General features: G+C 48.9%; 1 protein-coding gene across 2 annotated transcripts in view; it reads right to left on the reverse strand.

Moving 5' to 3' along the window:
* The window catches only part of LOC142922653 (rootletin-like), a 94,931-nt gene extending 72,999 nt beyond the window's left edge, over nucleotides 1–21,932 (reverse strand). Inside the window, exons 1-2 of one of the 2 annotated variants that reach the window (XM_076063485.1) lie at nucleotides 21,793–21,932; nucleotides 2,257–2,473 (exon numbers count right to left, since the gene is read on the reverse strand). In XM_076063485.1, the coding sequence (XP_075919600.1) occupies nucleotides 2,257–2,473; nucleotides 21,793–21,897 (322 nt within the window). In that variant the 5' untranslated portion in view covers nucleotides 21,898–21,932. Of the gene's footprint in view, nucleotides 1–2,256; nucleotides 2,474–8,903; nucleotides 9,514–21,792 lie in introns of those variants that run through there. The other variant, XM_076063486.1, reaches the window with a different exon arrangement.
* Nucleotides 21,933–22,671: the final 739 nt, after the last annotated feature.

The following is a 22,671-nucleotide window of genomic DNA, read 5'->3' on the forward strand; positions in this document are numbered from 1 at the left end:
GGGGTTCATGATGGATGGGTGAGTGGGGTTCATGATGGATGGGTGAGTGGGGTTCATGATGGATGGGTCAGTGGGGTTCATGATGGATGGGTGAGTCAGGGTTCACGATGGATGGGTGAGTGGGGTTCATGATGGATGGGTCAGTGGGGTTCATGATGGATGGGTCAGTGGGGTTCATGATGGATGGGTCAGTGGGGTTCATGATGGACGGGTGAGTCAGGGTTCATGATGGATGGGTCAGTGGGGTTCATGATGGATGGGTGAGTGGGGTTCATGATGGATGGGTGAGTGGGGTTCATGATGGATGGGTCAGTGGGGTTCATGATGGATGGGTGAGTCAGGGTTCACGATGGATGGGTGAGTGGGGTTCATGATGGATGGGTCAGCGGGGTTCATGATGGATGGGTCAGTGGGGTTCATGATGGATGGGTGAGTGGGGTTCATGATGGATGGGTCAGTGGGGTTCATGATGGATGGGTCAGTGGGGTTCATGATGGATGGGTGAGTCAGGGTTCATGATGGATGGGTCAGTGGGGTTCATGATGGATGGGTCAGCAGGGATCACGATGGATGGGTCAGTGGGGTTCATGATGGATGGGTGAGTGGGGTTCATGATGGATGGGTCAGTGGGGTTCATGATGGATGGGTCAGTGGGGTTCATGATGGATGGGTGAGTGGGGTTCATGATGGATGGGTCAGTGGGGTTCATGATGGATGGGTCAGTGGGGTTCATGATGGATGGGTCAGTGGGGTTCATGATGGATGGGTCAGTGGGGTTCATGATGGATGGGTCAGTGGGGTTCATGATGGATGGGTCAGTGGGGTTCATGATGGATGGGTCAGTGGGGTTCATGATGGATGGGTCAGTGGGGTTCATGATGGATGGGTCAGTGGGGTTCATGATGGATGGGTGAGTCAGGGTTCATGATGGATGGGTCAGTGGGGTTCGTGATGGATGGGTCAGTGGGGTTCATGATGGATGGGTGAGTCAGGGTTCATGATGGATGGGTCAGTGGGGTTCATGATGGATGGGTCAGTGGGGTTCATGATGGATGGGTGAGTGGGGTTCATGATGGATGGGTCAGTGGGGTTCATGATGGATGGGTGAGTGGGGTTCATGATGGATGGGTCAGTGGGGTTCATGATGGATGGGTGAGTGGGGTTCATGATGGATGGGTCAGTGGGGTTCATGATGGATGGGTCAGTGGGGTTCATGATGGATGGGTCAGTGGGGTTCATGATGGATGGGTCAGTGGGGTTCATGATGGATGGGTCAGTGGGGTTCATGATGGATGGGTCAGTGGGGTTCATGATGGATGGGTCAGTGGGGTTCATGATGGATGGGTCAGTGGGGTTCATGATGGATGGGTCAGTGGGGTTCATGATGGATGGGTCAGTGGGGTTCATGATGGATGGGTGAGTCAGGGTTCATGATGGATGGGTCAGTGGGGTTCATGATGGATGGGTCAGTGGGGTTCATGATGGATGGGTGAGTCAGGGTTCATGATGGATGGGTCAGTGGGGTTCATGATGGATGGGTCAGTGGGGTTCATGATGGATGGGTCAGTGGGGTTCATGATGGATGGGTGAGTGGGGTTCATGATGGATGGGTCAAGGTGGAGTTCACGACAACACGCTCCGTCACGTGACACGCTCCGTCACGTGACACGCTCCGTCACGTGACACGCCCCGTCACGTGACACGCCCCGTCACGTGACACGCCCCGTCACGCTCCGACACGCTCCGTCACGTGACACGCTCCGTCACGTGACACGCTCTGTCACGTGACACGCTCCGTCACGTGACACGCCCCGTCACGTGACACGCTCTGTCACGTGACACGCTCCGTCACGTGACACGCCCCGTCACGTGACACGCCCCGTCACGCTCCGTCACGTGACACGCCCCGTCACGTGACACGCCCCGTCACGCTCCGTCACGCCCCGTCACGTGACACGCCCCGTCACGTGACACGCCCCGTCACGCTCCGACACGCTCCGTCACGTGACACGCTCCGTCACGTGACACGCGCCGTCACGTGACACGCTCCGTCACGTGACACGCCCCGTCACGTGACGTCACGCCCCGTCACGCGACGTCACGCCCCGTCACGTGACGTCACGCCCCGTCACGCTCCGACACGCCCCGTCACGCTCCGACACGCTCCGTCACGTGACGACACGCCCCGTCACGCCCCGTCACGCCCCGTCACGTGACGACACGCTCCGTCGTCGTCGCCCCCTGTCGGGGATTCACCGTCTGGAACGTCCTGCTGGAGGTGGCGGGTCACGATCTCCCGAATCCGCGCGGGGATGAGGGAGGTGCCGCCGGTGTTGCCGGTGCCGGTGCCGCCGGTGCCGCCGGTGATGATGCCGGTGGTGGTGGTGGTGGTGGTGGTGCCCTCGGCGGAGCGAATCCTCAGGGACTTGCCCGCCTCGTCGAGGTCCGGGTTCAGCACGGTGTCCTCCAGCCGCTACAAACGCAACAGCGGCGTCGTCATCGTCGTGATCGTCGTCATCGTCAGTGTCGTCATCGTCAGTGTCGTCGTCATTGTCAGTGTCATCATCGTCAGTGTCGTCATCATCATCGTCAGTGTCGTCATCATCGTCAGTGTCGTCATCATCGTCAGTGTCGTCGTCATCATCGTCAGTGTCGTCATCATCAGTGTCGTCATCATCATCAGTGTCATCATCATCGTCAGTGTCGTCATCATCATCGTCAGTGTCGTCGTCAGCAGCGTCATCATCATCAGTGTCGTCATCATCAGTGTCGTCATCATCATCAGTGTCGTCATCATCATCAGTGTCGTCATCATCATCAATGTCATCATCATCATCAGTGTCGTCATCATCAGTGTCATCATCATCATCAGTGTCATCATCATCACTGTCATCATCGTCATCAGTGTCGTCATCAGTGTCATCATCATCAGTGTCATCATCGTCAGTGTCGTCGTCATCGTAAGTGTCGTCATCATCATCAGTGTCATCATCATCATCAGTGTCGTCATCGTCAGTGTCATCATCATCAGTGTCATCATCATCATCGTCAGCGTCGTTATCGTCAGTGTCGTCATCATCATCAGTGTCATCGTCGTCATCGTCATCAGTGTCATCATCATCACTGTCATCATCATCAGTGTCGTCATCATCAGTGTCATCATCATCATCAGTGTCATCATCATCATCATCACTGTCATCATCATCAGTGTCATCATCATCAGTGTAGTCATCATCATCAGTGTCGTCATCATCAGTGTCGTCATCATCAGTGTTGTCATCATCATCAGTGTCATCATCATCAGTGTCATCATCATCAGTGTCATCATCATCAGTGTCATCATCATCATCATCAGTGTCGTCATCATCAGTGTCATCATCATCATCAGTGTCATCATCAATATCATCAGTGTCGTCATCATCATCATCATCATCAATGTCATCATCATCATCAGTGTCATCATCATCAGTGTCATCATCATCAGTCATCATCATCAGTGTCGTCATCATCATCAGTGTCATCATCATCAGTATCATCATCATCATCAGTGTCATCATCATCATCATCAGTGTCATCATCAGTGTCATCATCATCATCAGTGTCATCATCATCATCAGTGTCATCATCATCATCATCAGTGTCGTCATCATCATCATCATCATCAATGTCATCATCATCATCATCAATGTCATCATCATCATCATCAGTGTCATCATCATCAGTGTCATCATCCTCAGTCATCATCATCAGTGTCGTCATCATCATCAATGTCATCATCATCATCAGTGTCGTCATCATCAGTGTCATCATCATCATCAGTGTCATCATCATCACTGTCATTATCGTCATCAGTGTCATCATCAGTGTCGTCATCATCAGTGTCATCATCATCATCGTCAGTGTCGTCGTCATCGTTAGTGTCGTCATCGTCAGTGTCATCATCATCATCGTCAGTGTCGTCGTCATCATCAGTGTCATCATCGTCAGTGTCGTCGTCATCATCGTCAGTGTCATCATCATCATCGTCAGCGTCGTCATCGTCAGTGTCATCATCATCAGTGTCGTCATCATCATCGTCAGCGTCGTCATCGTCAGTGTCGTCATCGTCAGTGTCATCATCATCAGTGTCGTCATCGTCATCGTCAGCGTCGTCATCGTCAGTGTCGTCATCGTCAGTGTCATCATCATCATCGTCAGTGTCGTCATCGTCAGCAATGTCATCATCATCACTGTCATCATCATCAGTGTCGTCATCATCAGTGTCATCATCATCAGTGTCATCATCATCATCGTCAGCGTCGTCATCGTCAGCGTCGTCATCGTCATCAATGTCATCATCGTCATCATCATCATCACTGTCATCATCAGTGTCGTCATTATCAGTGTCATCATCATCATCATCACTGTCATCATCATCAGTGTCATCATCATCAGTGTCGTCATCATCAGTGTCGTCATCATCATCAGTGTCATCATCATCGTCAGTGTCGTCATCATGATCATTGTCATCATCATCATCAGTGTCATCATCATCAGTGTCGTCATCATCATCGTCAGCGTCGTCATCGTCAGTGTCGTCATCATCAGTGTCGTCGTCATCGTCATCAATGTCATCATCGTCATCATCATCATCACTGTCATAATCATCAGTGTCGTCATCATCAGTGTCATCATCATCAGTGTCATCATCATCATCATCGTCAGCGTCGTCATCGTCAGTGTCGTCATCATCAGTGTCGTCGTCATCGTCATCAGTGTCATCATCATCATCACTGTCATCATCATCATCAGTGTCGTCATCATCAGTGTCATCATCATCATCAGTGTCATCATCATCATCACTGTCATCATCATCATCATCAGTGTCATCATCATCATCATCAGTGTCATCATCATCATCGTCAGCGTCGTCATCGTCAGTGTCGTCATCATCATCAGTGTCATCGTCGTCATCGTCATCAGTGTCATCATCATCACTGTCATCATCATCAGTGTCGTCATCATCAGTGTCATCATCATCATCAGTGTCATCATCATCATCATCATCACTGTCATCATCATCATCATCACTGTCATCATCATCAGTGTCGTCATCATCATCAGTGTCGTCATCATCAGTGTCGTCATCATCAGTGTCGTCATCATCATCAGTGTCATCATCATCAGTGTCATCATCATCAGTGTCATCATCATCATCATCAGTGTCATCATCATCATCATCAGTGTCGTCATCATCAGTGTCATCATCAGTGTCATCATCATCATCATCAGTGTTATCATCATCATCAGTGTCATCATCATCATCAGTGTCGTCATCATCATCATCGTCATCATCATCATCAGTGTCATCATCATCAGTGTCATCATCATCAGTCATCATCATCAGTGTCATCATCATCAGTGTCGTCATCATCAGTGTCATCATCAGTGTCATCATCATCATCAGTGTCATCATCATCATCATCAGTGTCGTCATCATCATCATCATCAATGTCATCATCATCATCAGTGTCATCATCATCAGTGTCATCATCCTCAGTCATCATCATCAGTGTCGTCATCATCATCAATGTCATCATCATCATCATCAGTGTCGTCATCATCAGTGTCATCATCATCATCAGTGTCATCATCATCACTGTCATTATCGTCATCAGTGTCGTCATCAGTGTCGTCATCATCAGTGTCATCATCATCATCGTCAGTGTCGTCGTCATCGTTAGTGTCGTCATCGTCAGTGTCATCATCATCATCGTCAGTGTCGTCGTCATCATCAGTGTCATCATCGTCAGTGTCGTCGTCATCATCATCGTCAGTGTCATCATCATCGTCAGCGTCGTCATCGTCAGTGTCATCATCATCAGTGTCGTCATCATCATCGTCAGCGTCGTCATCGTCAGTGTCGTCATCGTCAGTGTCATCATCATCAGTGTCGTCATCGTCATCGTCAGCGTCGTCATCGTCAGTGTCGTCATCGTCAGTGTCATCATCATCATCGTCAGTGTCGTCATCGTCAGCAATGTCATCATCATCATCATCACTGTCATCATCATCAGTGTCGTCATCATCAGTGTCATCATCATCAGTGTCATCATCATCATCATCAGTGTCATCATCATCATCATCGTCAGCGTCGTCAGCGTCGTCATCGTCATCAATGTCATCATCGTCATCATCATCATCACTGTCATCATCAGTGTCGTCATTATCAGTGTCATCATCATCATCATCACTGTCATCATCATCAGTGTCATCATCATCAGTGTCGTCATCATCAGTGTCGTCATCATCATCAGTGTCATCATCATCGTCAGTGTCGTCATCATGATCATTGTCATCATCATCATCAGTGTCATCATCATCAGTGTCGTCATCATCATCGTCAGCATCGTCATCGTCAGTGTCGTCATCATCAGTGTCGTCGTCATCGTCATCAATGTCATCAATGTCATCATCGTCATCATCATCATCACTGTCATCATCATCAGTGTCGTCATCATCAGTGTCATCATCATCAGTGTCATCATCATCATCATCATCGTCAGCGTCGTCATCGTCAGTGTCGTCATCATCAGTGTCGTCGTCATCGTCATCAGTGTCATCATCATCACTGTCATCATCATCATCAGTGTCGTCATCATCAGTGTCATCATCATCAGTGTCATCATCATCATCACTGTCATCATCATCATCAGTGTCATCATCATCATCAGTGTCATCATCATCATCAGTGTCATCATCATCATCAGTGTCGTCATCATCAGTGTCGTCATCATCATCAGTGTCATCATCATCAGTGTCGTCATCATCAGTGTCATCATCATCATCATCAGTGTCATCATCATCAGTGTCATCATCATCAGTGTCGTCATCATCAGTGTCGTCATCATCAGTGTCATCATCATCATCATCAGTGTCGTCATCATCAGTGTCATCATCATCATCGTCAGTGTCGTCATCGTCATCGTCAGTGTCGTCATCGTCAGTGTCGTCATCGTCATCGTCAGTGTCGTCATCGTCAGTGTCATCATCATCAGTGTCATCATCATCATCATCAGTGTCGTCATCATCATCATCAGTGTCGTCATCGTCAGCGTCGTCATCAGCAGCATCATCGTCATCATCATCAGTGTCGTCATCATCGTCAGTGTCATCATCATCAGTGTCGTTGTCATAATCAGTGTCGTCATCATCAGCGTCGTCATCATCATCAGTGTCGTCGTCATCAGCGTCGTCATCATCGTCAGTGTCATCATCATCGTCAGTGTCATCATCATCGTCAGTGTCATCATCATCATCAGTGTCATCATCATCAGTGTCATAATCATCAGTGTCATCATCGTCAGTGTCATCATCGTCATTATCAGTGTCATCATCGTCAGTGTCATCATCGTCACTGTCATCATCGTCAGTGTCATCATCGTCAGTGTCATCATCATCAGTGTCGTCATCATCATCAGTGTCATCATCATCATCAGTGTCATCATCATCAGCGTCATCAGTGTCGTCGTCATCATCATCAGCGTCGTCATCATCATCAGCGTCGTCATCATCATCAGTGGCAGTGTTATCATAATCTGCGTCATCATCATAATCAGCATCATCATCGGCACAATCATCATCATTATCATCATCAGTGTCATCATAATCTGCGTCATCATCATAATCAGCATCATCATCGGCACAATCATCATCAGCAGTGTCATCATCATCATCAGCGTCGTCGTCATCATCAGCGTCGTCGTCATCATCAGCGTCGTCGTCATCATCAGTGTCGTCATCATCATCAGTGTCATTATCATCAGTGTCGTCATCATCAGTGTCGTCATCATCATCAGTGTCGTCATCATCAGTGTCGTCATCATCAGCGTCGTCATCATCATCAGCGGCAGTGTTATCATAATCTGCGTCATCATCATAATCAGCATCATCATCGGCACAATCATCATCAATGTCATCATCACCAGTGTCATCATAATCTGCGTCATCATCATAATCACCATCATCATCGGCACAATCATCATCAGCAGTGTCATCATCATCAGTGTCATCATCATCAGCGTCGTCGTCATCATCAGCGTCGTCATCATCATCAGCGTCATCATCATCATCAGCGGCAGTGTCATCATAATCTGCGTCATCATCATAATCAGCATCATCATCGGCACAATCATCATCAGCAGTGTCATCGGCCAGCACCAAGCAGGCCCGGCCGCCTTTGTCTCTCCAGCGCTAGCGATTTTTACTACTGTACACCACCACTGTACCACCGCTCCCCACACACACACGCAGTGCGCTAACCACTGCACCACCGCTCCCCCCACACACACAGTGCGCTAACCACTGCACCACCGCTCCCCACTCACAGACACACAGTGCGCTAACCACTGCACCACCACTCCCCCCACACACAGTGCGCTAACCGCTGCACCACCGCTCCCCACTCACACACGCAGTGCGCTAACCACTGCACCACCGCTCCCCACACACACACACAGTGTGCTAACCACTGCACCACCGCTCCCCCCACACACAGTGCGCTAACCACTGCACCACCGCTCCTCCCCCCCCACACACACAGTGCGCTAACCACTGCACCACCGCTCCCCACACACACACACAGTGCGCTAACCACTGCACCACCGCTCCCCACACACACACCGTGCGCTAACCACTGCACCACCGCTCCTCCCCCCCCACACTCACACAGTGCGCTAACCACTGCACCACCGCTCCCCACACACACACACAGTGAGCTAACCACTGCACCACCGCTCCCCACACTCACACAGTGCGCTAACCACTGCACCACCGCTCCCCCACAGGCAGAATCGTCGCGAGATTAGCCTCGTGGAGTTATTCGATGAGCTACGAACTTCAAAAACAGCCCTGAAATTACTCACCACGAGGTTCCCGTAGGACACGGCGAGACACAGAGAGGGACAGAGACACAGAGACACACAGAGAGAGACAGAGACACAGAGAGAGACAGAGATACACACAGAGACACAGAGAGGGACAGAGACAGAGACACAGAGAGGGACAGAGACACAGAGACAGCGAGAAACAGAGACAGAGACACAGAGAGAGAGAGACAGAGAGAGACACAGAGACAGAGAGAGACAGAGACTCAGCCACACAGAGAGAGAGAGAGAGACAGAGAGACACAGAGACAGAGAGAGACACAGAGACTCAGACACACAGAGAGAGACACAGATACAGAGAGGGACAGAGACACAGAGAGAGACAGAGACTCAGACACACAGAGAGACACACGGAGAGACACAGAGAGACAGAGACACACAGAGACAGAGAGAGACACAGACAGAGAGACACAGACAGAGACTCAGCTACAAAGACACACAGAGTGGGACTCAGCTATACATACACAGAGAGACATCGACATAGAGACAGAGAGAGACATAGAGACAGAGACTGACAGAGACAAAGAGACAGAGAGAGACACAGAGACAGAGACTGACAGACAACTCAGCCAGCGACTGACGAACGGATTCAAAAGCCCTCATTTGCATAATCACCGCGGCAACGCCACCTCGCAACAAGCGGCGCTCCCATTGGTCGGAGCGAGCAACGCGCGTCGCCATTGGCCCGCGGTTGCCGGGGAAACGGCTTGGCTTGGGCCTTAGTTAGGCTTTTTTAATATTTGTATTTTTTAAAAAGTTTATTTACTTTGGGGGTGGGCTTTGGTACGTGCTGAGGTGGAGTTTTCACTTCCTCCTTTGTGTTCACCTACGCGTCGTTACTTCAACGCACTGCCCAGTGATTTAATAATTTAATTTTAATCTCAACGCCACCACCACCACTCCCCTCCTCCTCGTGGTGCCCATGGCAACGCATTGCTGAGGTGACCCCAAACCTTTATATAACCATTCTAAGGTGACCCCAAACCTTTATTTAACCATTCTAAGGTGACCCCAAACCTTTACTTAACCATTCTGAGGTGACCCCAAACCTTTATTTAACCATTCTGAGGTGACCCCAAACCTTTATTTAACCATTCTGACGTGACACCAAACCTGTATTTAACCATTCTGAGGTGACCCCAAACCTTTATTTAACCATTCTGAGGTGACCCCAAAACTTTATTTAACCATTCTGAGGTGACCCCAACCTTTATTTAACCATTCTGAGGTGACCACAACCTTTATTTAACCATTCTGAGGTGACGACAACCTTTATTTAACCATTCTGAGGTGACCCCAACCTTTATTTAAGCATTCTAAGGTGACCCCAACCTTTATTTAACCATTCTGAGGTGACCCCAACCTTTATTTCACCATTCTGAGGTGACCCCAACCTTTATTTAACCATTCTGAGGTGACCCCAACCTTTATTTAACCATTCTGAGGTGACCACAACCTTTATTTAACCATTCTGAGGTGACCCCAAACCTTTATTTAACCATTCCGAGGTGACCACAACCTTTATTTAACCATTCTGAGGTGACCCCAAACCTTTATTTAACCATTCTGACGTGACACCAAAATTTTATTTAACCATTCTGAGGTGACCCCAAACCTTTATTTAACCATTCTGAGGTGACCCCAAAACTTTATTTAACCATCCTGAGGTGACCCCAACCTTTATTTAACCATTCTGAGGTGACCACAACCTTTATTTAACAATTCTGAGGTGACCACAACCTTTATTTAACCATTCTGAGGTGACGACAACCTATATTTAACCATTCTGAGGTGACCCCAACCTTTACTTAACCATTCTAAGGTGACCCCAACCTTCATTTAACCATTCTGAGGTGACCCCAACTTTTATTTAACCATTCTGAGGTGACCCCAACCTTTATTTAACCATTCTGAGGTGACCCCAACCTTTATTTAACCATTCTGAGGTGACCACAACCTTTATTTAACCATTCTGAGGTGACCCCAAACCTTTATTTAACCATTCCGAGGTGACCCAAACCTTTATTTAACCAATCTGAGGTGACCACAACCTTCATTTAACCATTCTGAGGTGACCCCAACCTTTATTTAACCATTCTGAGGTGACCCAAACCTTTATTTAACCAATCTGAGTTGACCACAACCTTTATTTAACCATTCTGAGGTGACCACAACCTTTATTTAACCATTCTGAGGTGACCCCAACCTTTATTTAATCATTCCGTGACGATCCCAACCTTTAACCATTCAGAGCTGACCACAACCTTTATTTAACCATTCTGAGGTGACGACAACCTTTATTTAACCATTCTAAGGTGACCCCAACCTTTATTTAACCATTCGGAGATGACCCAAACCTTTATTTAACCAATCTGAGGTGACCACAACCTTTATTTAACCATTCTGAGGTGACCACAACCTTTATTTAACCATTCTGAGGTAACCACAACCTTTATTTAACCATTCTGAGGTGACGACAACCTTTATTTAACCATTCTGAGGTGACCACAACCTTTATTTAACCATTATGAGGTGAGCACAACCTTTATTTAACAATTCTGAGGTGACCACAACCTTTATTTAACCATTCTGAGGTGACCACAACCTTTATTTAACCATTTTGAGGTGACCACAACCTTTATTTAACCATTCTGAGATGACCACAACCTTTATTTAACCATTCTGAGGTGACCACAACCTTTACTTAACCACCCAGCCACACACACACATAGCTACACACAGCCACACACACACACATAGCTACACACAGAGACACACACACACATAGCTACACACAGAGACATATACACACACACATAGCTACACACAGAGACACACACACACATAGCTACACACACAGCCACACACACACATACCTACACACAGACACACACACACACATAGCTACACACAGCCACACACACACATAGCTACACATAGAGACACACACACATAGCTACACACAGCTACACACACACACATAGCTACACACACAGCCACACACACATACATAGCTACACACAGAGACACACACACATAGCTACACGCAGAGACACACACACATACCTACACACAGAGACACACACACACATAGCTACACACAGCCACACACACACATAGCTACACACAGACACACACACATACCTACACACAGAGAGACACACACACACACATAGCTACACACAGAGACACACACACATAGCTACACACACAGCCACACACACATACATAGCTACACACAGAGACACACACACACATAGCTACACACAGCCACACACACACATAGCTACACACAGACACACACACACATACCTACACATAGAGAGACACACACACATAGCTACACACAGAGACACACACACATAGCTACACACACAGCCACACACACATACATAGCTACACACAGAGACACACACACATAGCTACACACAGAGACACACACATACCTACACAGAGAGACAGACACACACATAGCTACACACAGCCACACACACATATAGCTACACACAGCCACACACACATAGCTACACACACAGCCACACACACATACATAGCTACACACAGAGACACACACACATAGCTACACACAGAGACACACACACATAGCTACACACAGACACACACACATAGCTACACACAGCCACACACACATAGCTACACACAACCACACACACACACAGACACACACACACATAGCTACACACAGCCACACACACACATAGCTACACATAGAGACACACACACATAGCTACACACAGCTACACACACACACATAGCTACACACAGACACACACGCACATAGCTACACACAGAGACACACACACATAGCTACACACAGAGCCACACACACACATAGCTACACACATAAACACACACACAGAGCTACAAACAGCCGCACACACACACATAGCTACACACAGAGACACACACACAGCTACACAGAGACACACACACACATAGCTACACACAGAGCTACAAACAGCCACACACACACATATAGCTACCCACAGCCACACACACATAGCTACACACACAGCCACACACACACATAGCTACACACAGCCACGCACACACACATAGCTCCACACAGACACACACACACATAGCTACACACAGAGACACACACACATAGCTACACACAGAGCCACACACACACATAGCTACACACAGAGACACACACACATAGCTACACACAAAGACACACACACACATAGCTACACACAGCCACACACACACATAGCTACAAACAGCCACACACACACATAGCTACACACAGCCACGCACACACACATAGCTCCACACAGACACACACACACATAGCTACACACAGAGACACACACACATAGCTACACACAGAGCCACACACACACATAGCTACACACATAAACACACACACAGAGCTACAAACAGCCGCACACACACACATAGCTACACACAGAGACACACACACAGCTACACAGAGACACACACACAAATAGCTACACACAGAGACACACACACATAGCTACACATAGAGACACACACACATAGCTACACACAGCTACACACACACACATAGCTACACACAGACACACACACACATAGCTACACACAGAGACACACACACATAGCTACACACAGAGCCACACACACACATAGCTACACACATAAACACACACACAGAGCTACAAACAGCCGCACACACACATAGCTACACACAGAGACACACACACAGCTACACAGAGACACACACACACATAGCTACACACAGAGACACACACACAGCTACAAACAGCCACACACACACATATAGCTACCCACAGCCACACACACATAGCTACACACACAGCCACACACACACACATAGCTACACACAGCCACGCACACACACATAGCTCCACACAGACACACACACACATAGCTACACACAGAGACACACAGACACAGCTACACACAGAGACACACACATTGCTACACACAGAGACACACACACATAGCTACACACAGCCACACACACACACATAGCTACCCACAGCCACACACACACAGCTACACAGCCACACACACACATGGCTACACACACACATAGCTACACACAGAGACACACACACATAGCTACACACAGCCACACACACACACATAGCTACACACAGAGACACACACATAGCTACACACAGCCACACACATACACATAGCTACACACAGCTACACACACACACATAGCTACACACAGAGACACACACACATAGCTACACACAAAGACACACACACACATAGCTACAAACAGCCACACACACACATAGCTACACACACAGCCACACACACACATAGCTACACACAGAGACACACACATAGCTACACACAGAGACACACACACACATAGCTACACACAGCCACACACACACACATAGCTACACACAGCCACACACACACAGCTACACAGCCACACACACACATAGCTACACACAGAGACACACACATTGCTACACACACACACACACATAGCTACACACAGAGACACACACATAGCTACACACAGCCACACACATACACATAGCTACACACAGCTACACACACACACATAGCTACACACAGAGACACACACACACATAGCTACACACAGAGACACACACACATAGCTACACACAGCCACACACACATAGCTACACACAGCCACACACACACATAGCTACACACACAGCCACACACACACATAGCTACACACACACACATAGCTACACAGAGAGACACACATAGCTACACACAGACACACACATAGCTACACATACAGCCACACACACAGCCACACACAAACATAGCTACACACAGACACACACACATAGCTACACACAGCCACACACACACACACATAGCTACACACAGAGACACACACACACATAGCTACACACAGAGACACACACACATAGCTACACACAAAGACACACACACATAGCTACACACACAAACACACACATAGCTACACACAGAGACACACACACACATATCTACACACAGCCACACACACACCTCCACACACACAGCCACACACGCACCTACACTCACACCTACACACACTTCCACACACCTACACATACCTACAACTACACACACACAGCCACACACACACACCTACACACACCTACACACACACCTACACACACCTACACACATACCTACACCCACACACCTACACACACACCTACACACACCTACACACACAGCCACACACACCTACACACACCTACACACACACACCTACACACACATACAGACACCTACACACACACCTACACACACACCTACACACACCTACACCTACACACACCTACACACACACCTACACACACACAGCTACAAACACACACACCTACACACACCTACACACAGCCACACACACACCTACACACACACCTACACACACCTACACACACACCTACACACACCTCCACACACACACCTACACACACACCTACCCACACACCTACACACACCTACACACACATACATACACACACCTACATACACACCTACACACACACCTACACACAGCCACACGTACACACACCTACACACACCTACACACACACCTACACACAGCCACACGTACACACACCTACACACACCTACACACAAATCTACACGCACACCCACACACACCTACACACACACACCTACACACACATACACACAACTATACACACCTACACACACATATACACACACCTACATACACACACACCTACACACACACACCTACACACACACCTACACACACACACCTACACACACATACACACAACTACACACACCTACACACACATATACACACACCTACATACACACACACCTACACACCTACACACACACACCTACACACACACCTACACACACACACCTACACACACACCTACACACACCTACACACACACCTACACACACACACTTACACACACACACCTACACACACACACACCTAAACACACACCTACACACAGCCACACCTACACACACACCTACACACACACTTACACACACACCTACACACACACCTACACACACACCTACACACACACACTTACACACACCTACACACACACAACAACACGCACACACACCTACACACACCTACACACACACCTACACACACACTTACAAACACACACCTACACACACACACCTACACACACCTACACACACAGAATAAACGAGTGGTTTTGTGCTGATAAGGCAATCAAACAGCGCCACTTGTGGCTATACAGCCACAAGTCTCCCGTGTAGCCTCTAGCAGGCTGTAGGGGCAAGTGCTGTTAGTAGCACCCACACACAGACAAAGGTCCCCCGTGTAGCCTCTAGCAGGCTGTAGGGGCAAGTGCTGTTAGCAGCACCTACACACAGACAAAGATCTCCCGTGTAGCCTCTAGCAGGCTGCAGGGGCAAGTGCTGTTAGTAGCGAGTAGCAGCACCTACACACAGACAAAGATCCCCCGTGTAGCCTCTAGCAGGCTGCAGGGGCAAGTGCTGTTAGTACCAACTACACACAGACAAAGGTCCCCCGTGTAGCCTCTAGCAGGCTGTAAGGGCAAGTGTTGTTAGTAGCACCTACACACAGACAAAGATCCCCCGTGTAGCCTCTAGCAGGCTGTAGGGGCAAGTGCTGTTAGTAGCGAGGGGGTGCTTCTGGCCAGCACCACTCCCGGCCGTCTTTGTCTCTCTCTGTGGCGATGTTCACTGCACACCACCCAGGCCACGAGTCATTTGAAGCTCAGGACCGGTTCAGATGAATCGCCAACGCTGATGATGGCGTTGAATATCCAGCTCCACCACCACACACACACACACACGATAACACACACACACACGATAAACCCACACACACACACACGATAAACCACACACACACCCACACATGATGATAACCCACACACACACAGGATAACACACACACACACACGATAAACCACACACACACAGGATAAACCAGACACACACACATATGATGATAAACCACACACACACACATGATAAAACACACACATACACAGGATAACCTACACACACACATGATGATAACCCACACACACACACACACACGATAAACCACACACACACACACACACGATAAACCACACACACACATGATGATAACCCACACACACACACAGGATAACACACACACACACACACGATAAACCACACACACACAGGATAAACCAGACACACACACACATGATGATAAACCACACACACACACGATAAACCACACACACACACACGATAAACCACACACATGATGATAAACCACACACACACACACATGATAACCCACACACACACACGATAAACCCACACACACGATAAACCACACACAGACCCACACATGATGATAACCCACACACACACAGGATAACACACACACACCCACACACGATAAACCCACACACACACGATAAACCACACACACACCCACACATGATGATAACCCACACACACACACATGATAACCCACACACACACGATAAACCACACACATACACATGATGATAACCCACACACATGATGATAACCCACACACACATGATAAACCACACACACACACACACGATAAACCCACACACACACACGATAAACCACACACACACCCACACATGATGATAACCCACACACACATGATAAACCACACACACACACGATAAACCCACACACACACACACACGATAAACCACACACACACCCACACATGATGATAAACCACACACACACACATGATGATAACCCACACACACACACACATGATAAACCACACACATACACATGATGATAACCCACACACACATGATGATAACCCACACACACACACACATGATAAACCACACACACACACGATAAACCACCACCACACACACACACACGATAAACCACACACACATGATAACACACACGATAAACCACACACACACCCACACATGATAAACAACACACACACATACATGATATCCCACACACACGATAAACAACACACACACATGATATCCCACACACACACACGATAAACCACACACACACACGATAACACACACACACACGATAAACCACACACACACACACATGATAACACACACACACATGATAAACCACACACACACACAGGATATCCCCCACACACACACACATGATAAACCACACACACACACAATATCCCACACACACACACACGATAAACCACACACACACATGGACACCCATAGACGCACACAGAGACTCATAGACTCATGTTTAGACCTATACATCCACAGAGACACATATAGACTCACACAGAGACCCATAGACTCACACACAGAGACCCATAGACTCACACACAGAGACCCATGGACTCACACAGAGACCCACACACAAAGACCCATAGACTAACACACAGAGACCCATAGACTCACACACAGATACCCATAGACCCACACACAGAGACTCATAGACTCACACATAGAGACCCATAGACTCACACACAGATACCCAAGACTCACACACAGAGACCCATAGACCCACACACAAAGACTCATAGACTCACACACAGAGACCCATAGATTCACTCACAGAGACCCATAGACTCAACACACAGAGACTCACAGACTCACACACAGAGACCCAAAGACCCACACACATAGAGACCCATAGACTCACACACAGAGACCCATAGACACACACACAGAGACCCATAGACTCACACATAGAGACCCATAGACTCACCACACAGAGACCCATAGACTCACCACACATAGACCCATAGACTCACACACAGAGACCCATAGACTCACAAACAGAGACGCATAGACTCACACATAGAGACCCATAGACTCACCACACAGAGACCCATAGACTCACACACAGAGACACACAGACTCACCACACAGAGACCCATAGACTCACCACACAGAGACACACAGACTCAACACACAGAGACCCACACACACACACACATAGAGACCCATAGACTCACCACACAGAGACCCACAGACTCACACACAGAGACCCATAGACCCACACACACAGAGACCCATAGACTCACACACAGAGACCCATAGACCCACACACAGAGACCCATAGACTCACACACAGAGACCCAAAGACCCACACACATAGAGACCCATAGACTCACACACAGAGACCCATAGACACACACACAGAGACCCATAGACTCACACATAGAGACTCATAGACTCACCACACAGAGACCCATAGACTCACCACACATAGACCCATGGACTCACACAGAGACCCATAGACTCACAAACAGAGACGCATAGACTCACACATAGAGACCCATAGACTCACCACACAGAGACCCATAGACTCACACATAGAGACCCATAGACTAACATACAGAGACCCATAGACTCACCACACAGAGACACACAGACTCACCACACAGAGACCCATAGACTCACCACGCAGAGACACACAGACTCAACACACAGAGACCCACACACACACACATAGAGACCCATAGACTCACCACACAGAGACCCATAGACTCACCACACAGAGACCCACAGACACACACAGAGACCCATAGACCCACACACACAGAGACCCATAGACTCACACACAGAGACCCATAGACCCACACATAGAGACCCATAGATTCACCACACAGAGACCGATAGACCCACACAGAGACCCATAGACTCACACACAGAGACACACAGACTCACACACACAGAGACCCATAGACTCACACAGAGACCCATAGACCCACAGACAGAGACCCACAGACTCACACACAGAGACCCATAGACTCACACCCAGAGACACATAGACTCACACATAGAGACCCATAGACTCACCACACAGACACACACAGACTCAACACACAGAGACCCACAGACACACACATAGAGACCCATAGACTCACCACACAGAGACCCATAGACTGACCAGACAGAGACCCACAGACTCACACACAGAGACCCATAGACCCACACATAGAGACCCATAGACTCACACACACAGAGACCCATAGACTCACTCACAGAGACCCATAGACCCACACACAGAGACCCATAGACTCACCACACAGAGACCGATAGACCCACACAGAGAGACCCATAGACCCACACATAGAGACCCATAGACTAACCACACAGAGACCCATAGACCCACACATAGAGACCCATAGACCCACACGCAGAGACCCATAGACTCACACACACAGAGACCCACAGACTCACACACACAGAGACCCATAGACTTACACACAGAGACCCATAGACTCACCACACAGAGACCCATTGACTCACACACAGAGACCCACAGACTCACACACACAGAGACCCATAGACACACACACACAGAGACACACAGACTCACACATAGAGACCCATAGACCCACACACAGAGAACCATAGACTCACACACAGAGACCCATAGACTCACACACAGAGACCCACAGACTCACACACACAGAGATCCATAGACACACACACACAGAGACCCATAGACTCTCACACTCAGAGACCCATAGACTCACCACACAGAGACACACAGACTCACCACACAGCGACCCATAGACTCACCACACACAGACCCACAGACTCACCACACAGAGACCCACAGACTCACCACACACAGACCCACAGACTCACACACAGAGACCCATAGACTCACACACACAGAGACCCACAGACTCACCACACAGAGACACACAGACTCACCACACAGAGACCCATAGACTCACCACACAGAGACACACAGACTCACCACACAGCGACCCATAGACCCACACACAGAGACCCATAGACTCACCACACAGAGACCCATAGACACACCACACAGAGACACACAGACTCACCACACAGAGACCCATAGACTCACCACACAGAGACCCATAGACTCACCACACAGAGACCCACAGACTCACCACACAGAGACCCATAGACTCACCACACAGAGACCCACAGACTCACCACACAGAGAGACCCACAGACTCACCACACACAGACCCACAGACTCACACACACAGAGACCATAGACCCACACATAGACACCCATCTAACCTTTGATTTTGTTGACGATATTGATAACTTGTCAAGACAAGCGGCAGGTAGCTAACTGCCTAACGCTCGACCGGTTACGACATTGACCGCCTCATCAACAGCATTTAGATTCCGGCCTCCGTCAAGTCACAGAGAGTCTTGGAGAGAGAGAGAGAGACACCCAGACCCAGGGCTCGAACCCAGCCTCTCAGTGTCTCCGACACGGCCATTGTGAACCCCCTGAGAGAGAGAGACACCCAGACCCAGGGTCTCAGTGTCTCTGACACGGCCATCGTGAACCCCCTGAGAGAGAGAGACACCCAGACCCAGGGCTCGAACCCAGCCTCTCAGTGTCTCTAACACGGCCATCGTGAACTCCCTGAGAGAGAGAGAGACACCCAGACCCAGGGTCTCAGTGTCTCTAACACGGCCATCGTGAACTCCCTGAGAGAGAGAGAGACACCCAGACCCAGGGTCTCAGTGTCTCCGACACAGCCATCGTGAACCCCCTGAGAGAAAGAGAGACACCCAGACCCAGGGTCTCAGTGTCTCTGACACAGCCATCGTGAACCCCCTGAGAGAGACACCCAGACCCAGGGTCTCAGTGTCTCCGACACAGCCATTGTGAACCCCCTGAGAGAGAGAGAGAGAGACACCCAGACCCAGGGTCTCAGTGTCTCCGACACAGCCATTGTGAACCCCCTGAGAGAGAGAGACACCCAGACCCAGGGTCTCAGTGTCTCCGACACAGCCATTGTGAACCCCCTGAGAGAGAGAGACACCCAGACCCAAGGTCTGTGTCTCTGACACAGCCATCGTGAACCCCCTGAGAGAGAGAGAGACACCCAGACCCAGGGTCTCACCTGGATCACAGTCTCCAGTCTCAAGTTGGAAGAAGATGTTGAAGAGGATGACGATGCCAAAGGTGGTTGTGGCGCCTTCTCGTCGGTTTGATGTTGGGTGTTCATCAGTGAAGGCGTTCAGACAATCACTCACTCACACGCTCACTCACACACCCACTCACTCACTCACCCACTCACTCACTCACCCACTCACTCACTCACCCACTCACTCTCTACCACGCTCTCTCCCACTCTCTCTCTATGGGTGAGTGAGTGAGTGTGTGAGTGAGTGGGTGAGTGAGTGATTGAGTGAGTGGTTGAGTGGATGAGTGACTGGGTGAGTGAATGGGTGAGTGCGTGAGTGAGTGGTTGAGTGAGTGGGTGAGTGGGTGAGTGAGTGGGTGAGTGAGTGGGCGAGTGAGTTAGTGGGTGAGTGAGTAAGTGGGTTATTGAGTGAGTGGTTGAGTGGGTGAGTGAATGGGTGAGTGGGTGAGTGAGTTGTTGAGTGAGTGAGTGGGTGTGTGAGTGTGTGAGTGAGTGAGTGACTGGGTGAGTGGGTGAGTGAGTGGGTGAGTGAGTGGGCGAGTGAGTTAGTGGGTGAGTGAGTAAGTGGGTTATTGAGTGAGTGGTTGAGTGGGTGAGTGACTGGGTGAGTGAATGGGTGAGTGGGTGAGTGAGTTGTTGAGTGAGTGAGTGGGTGTGTGAGTGAGTGGGTAAGTAAGTGAGTGAGTGACTGGGTGAGTGGGTGAGTGACTGGGTGAGTGAGTGGGTGAGTGGGCGAGTGAGTGGGTGAGTGAGTGGGTGAGTGGGTGCGTGATTGAGTGAGTGGTTGAGTGGGTGAGTGACTGGGTGAGTGAATGGGTGAGTGCGTGAGTGAGTGGTTGAGTGAGTGGGTGTGTG

This window comes from Petromyzon marinus, unplaced genomic scaffold, assembly GCF_048934315.1.
Source record: "Petromyzon marinus isolate PM22_M1 ecotype Great Lakes invasive population unplaced genomic scaffold, UKy_Petmar_22M1.pri1.0 PM_Scaffold_134, whole genome shotgun sequence".
NCBI lineage: Eukaryota > Metazoa > Chordata > Hyperoartia > Petromyzontiformes > Petromyzontidae > Petromyzon > Petromyzon marinus.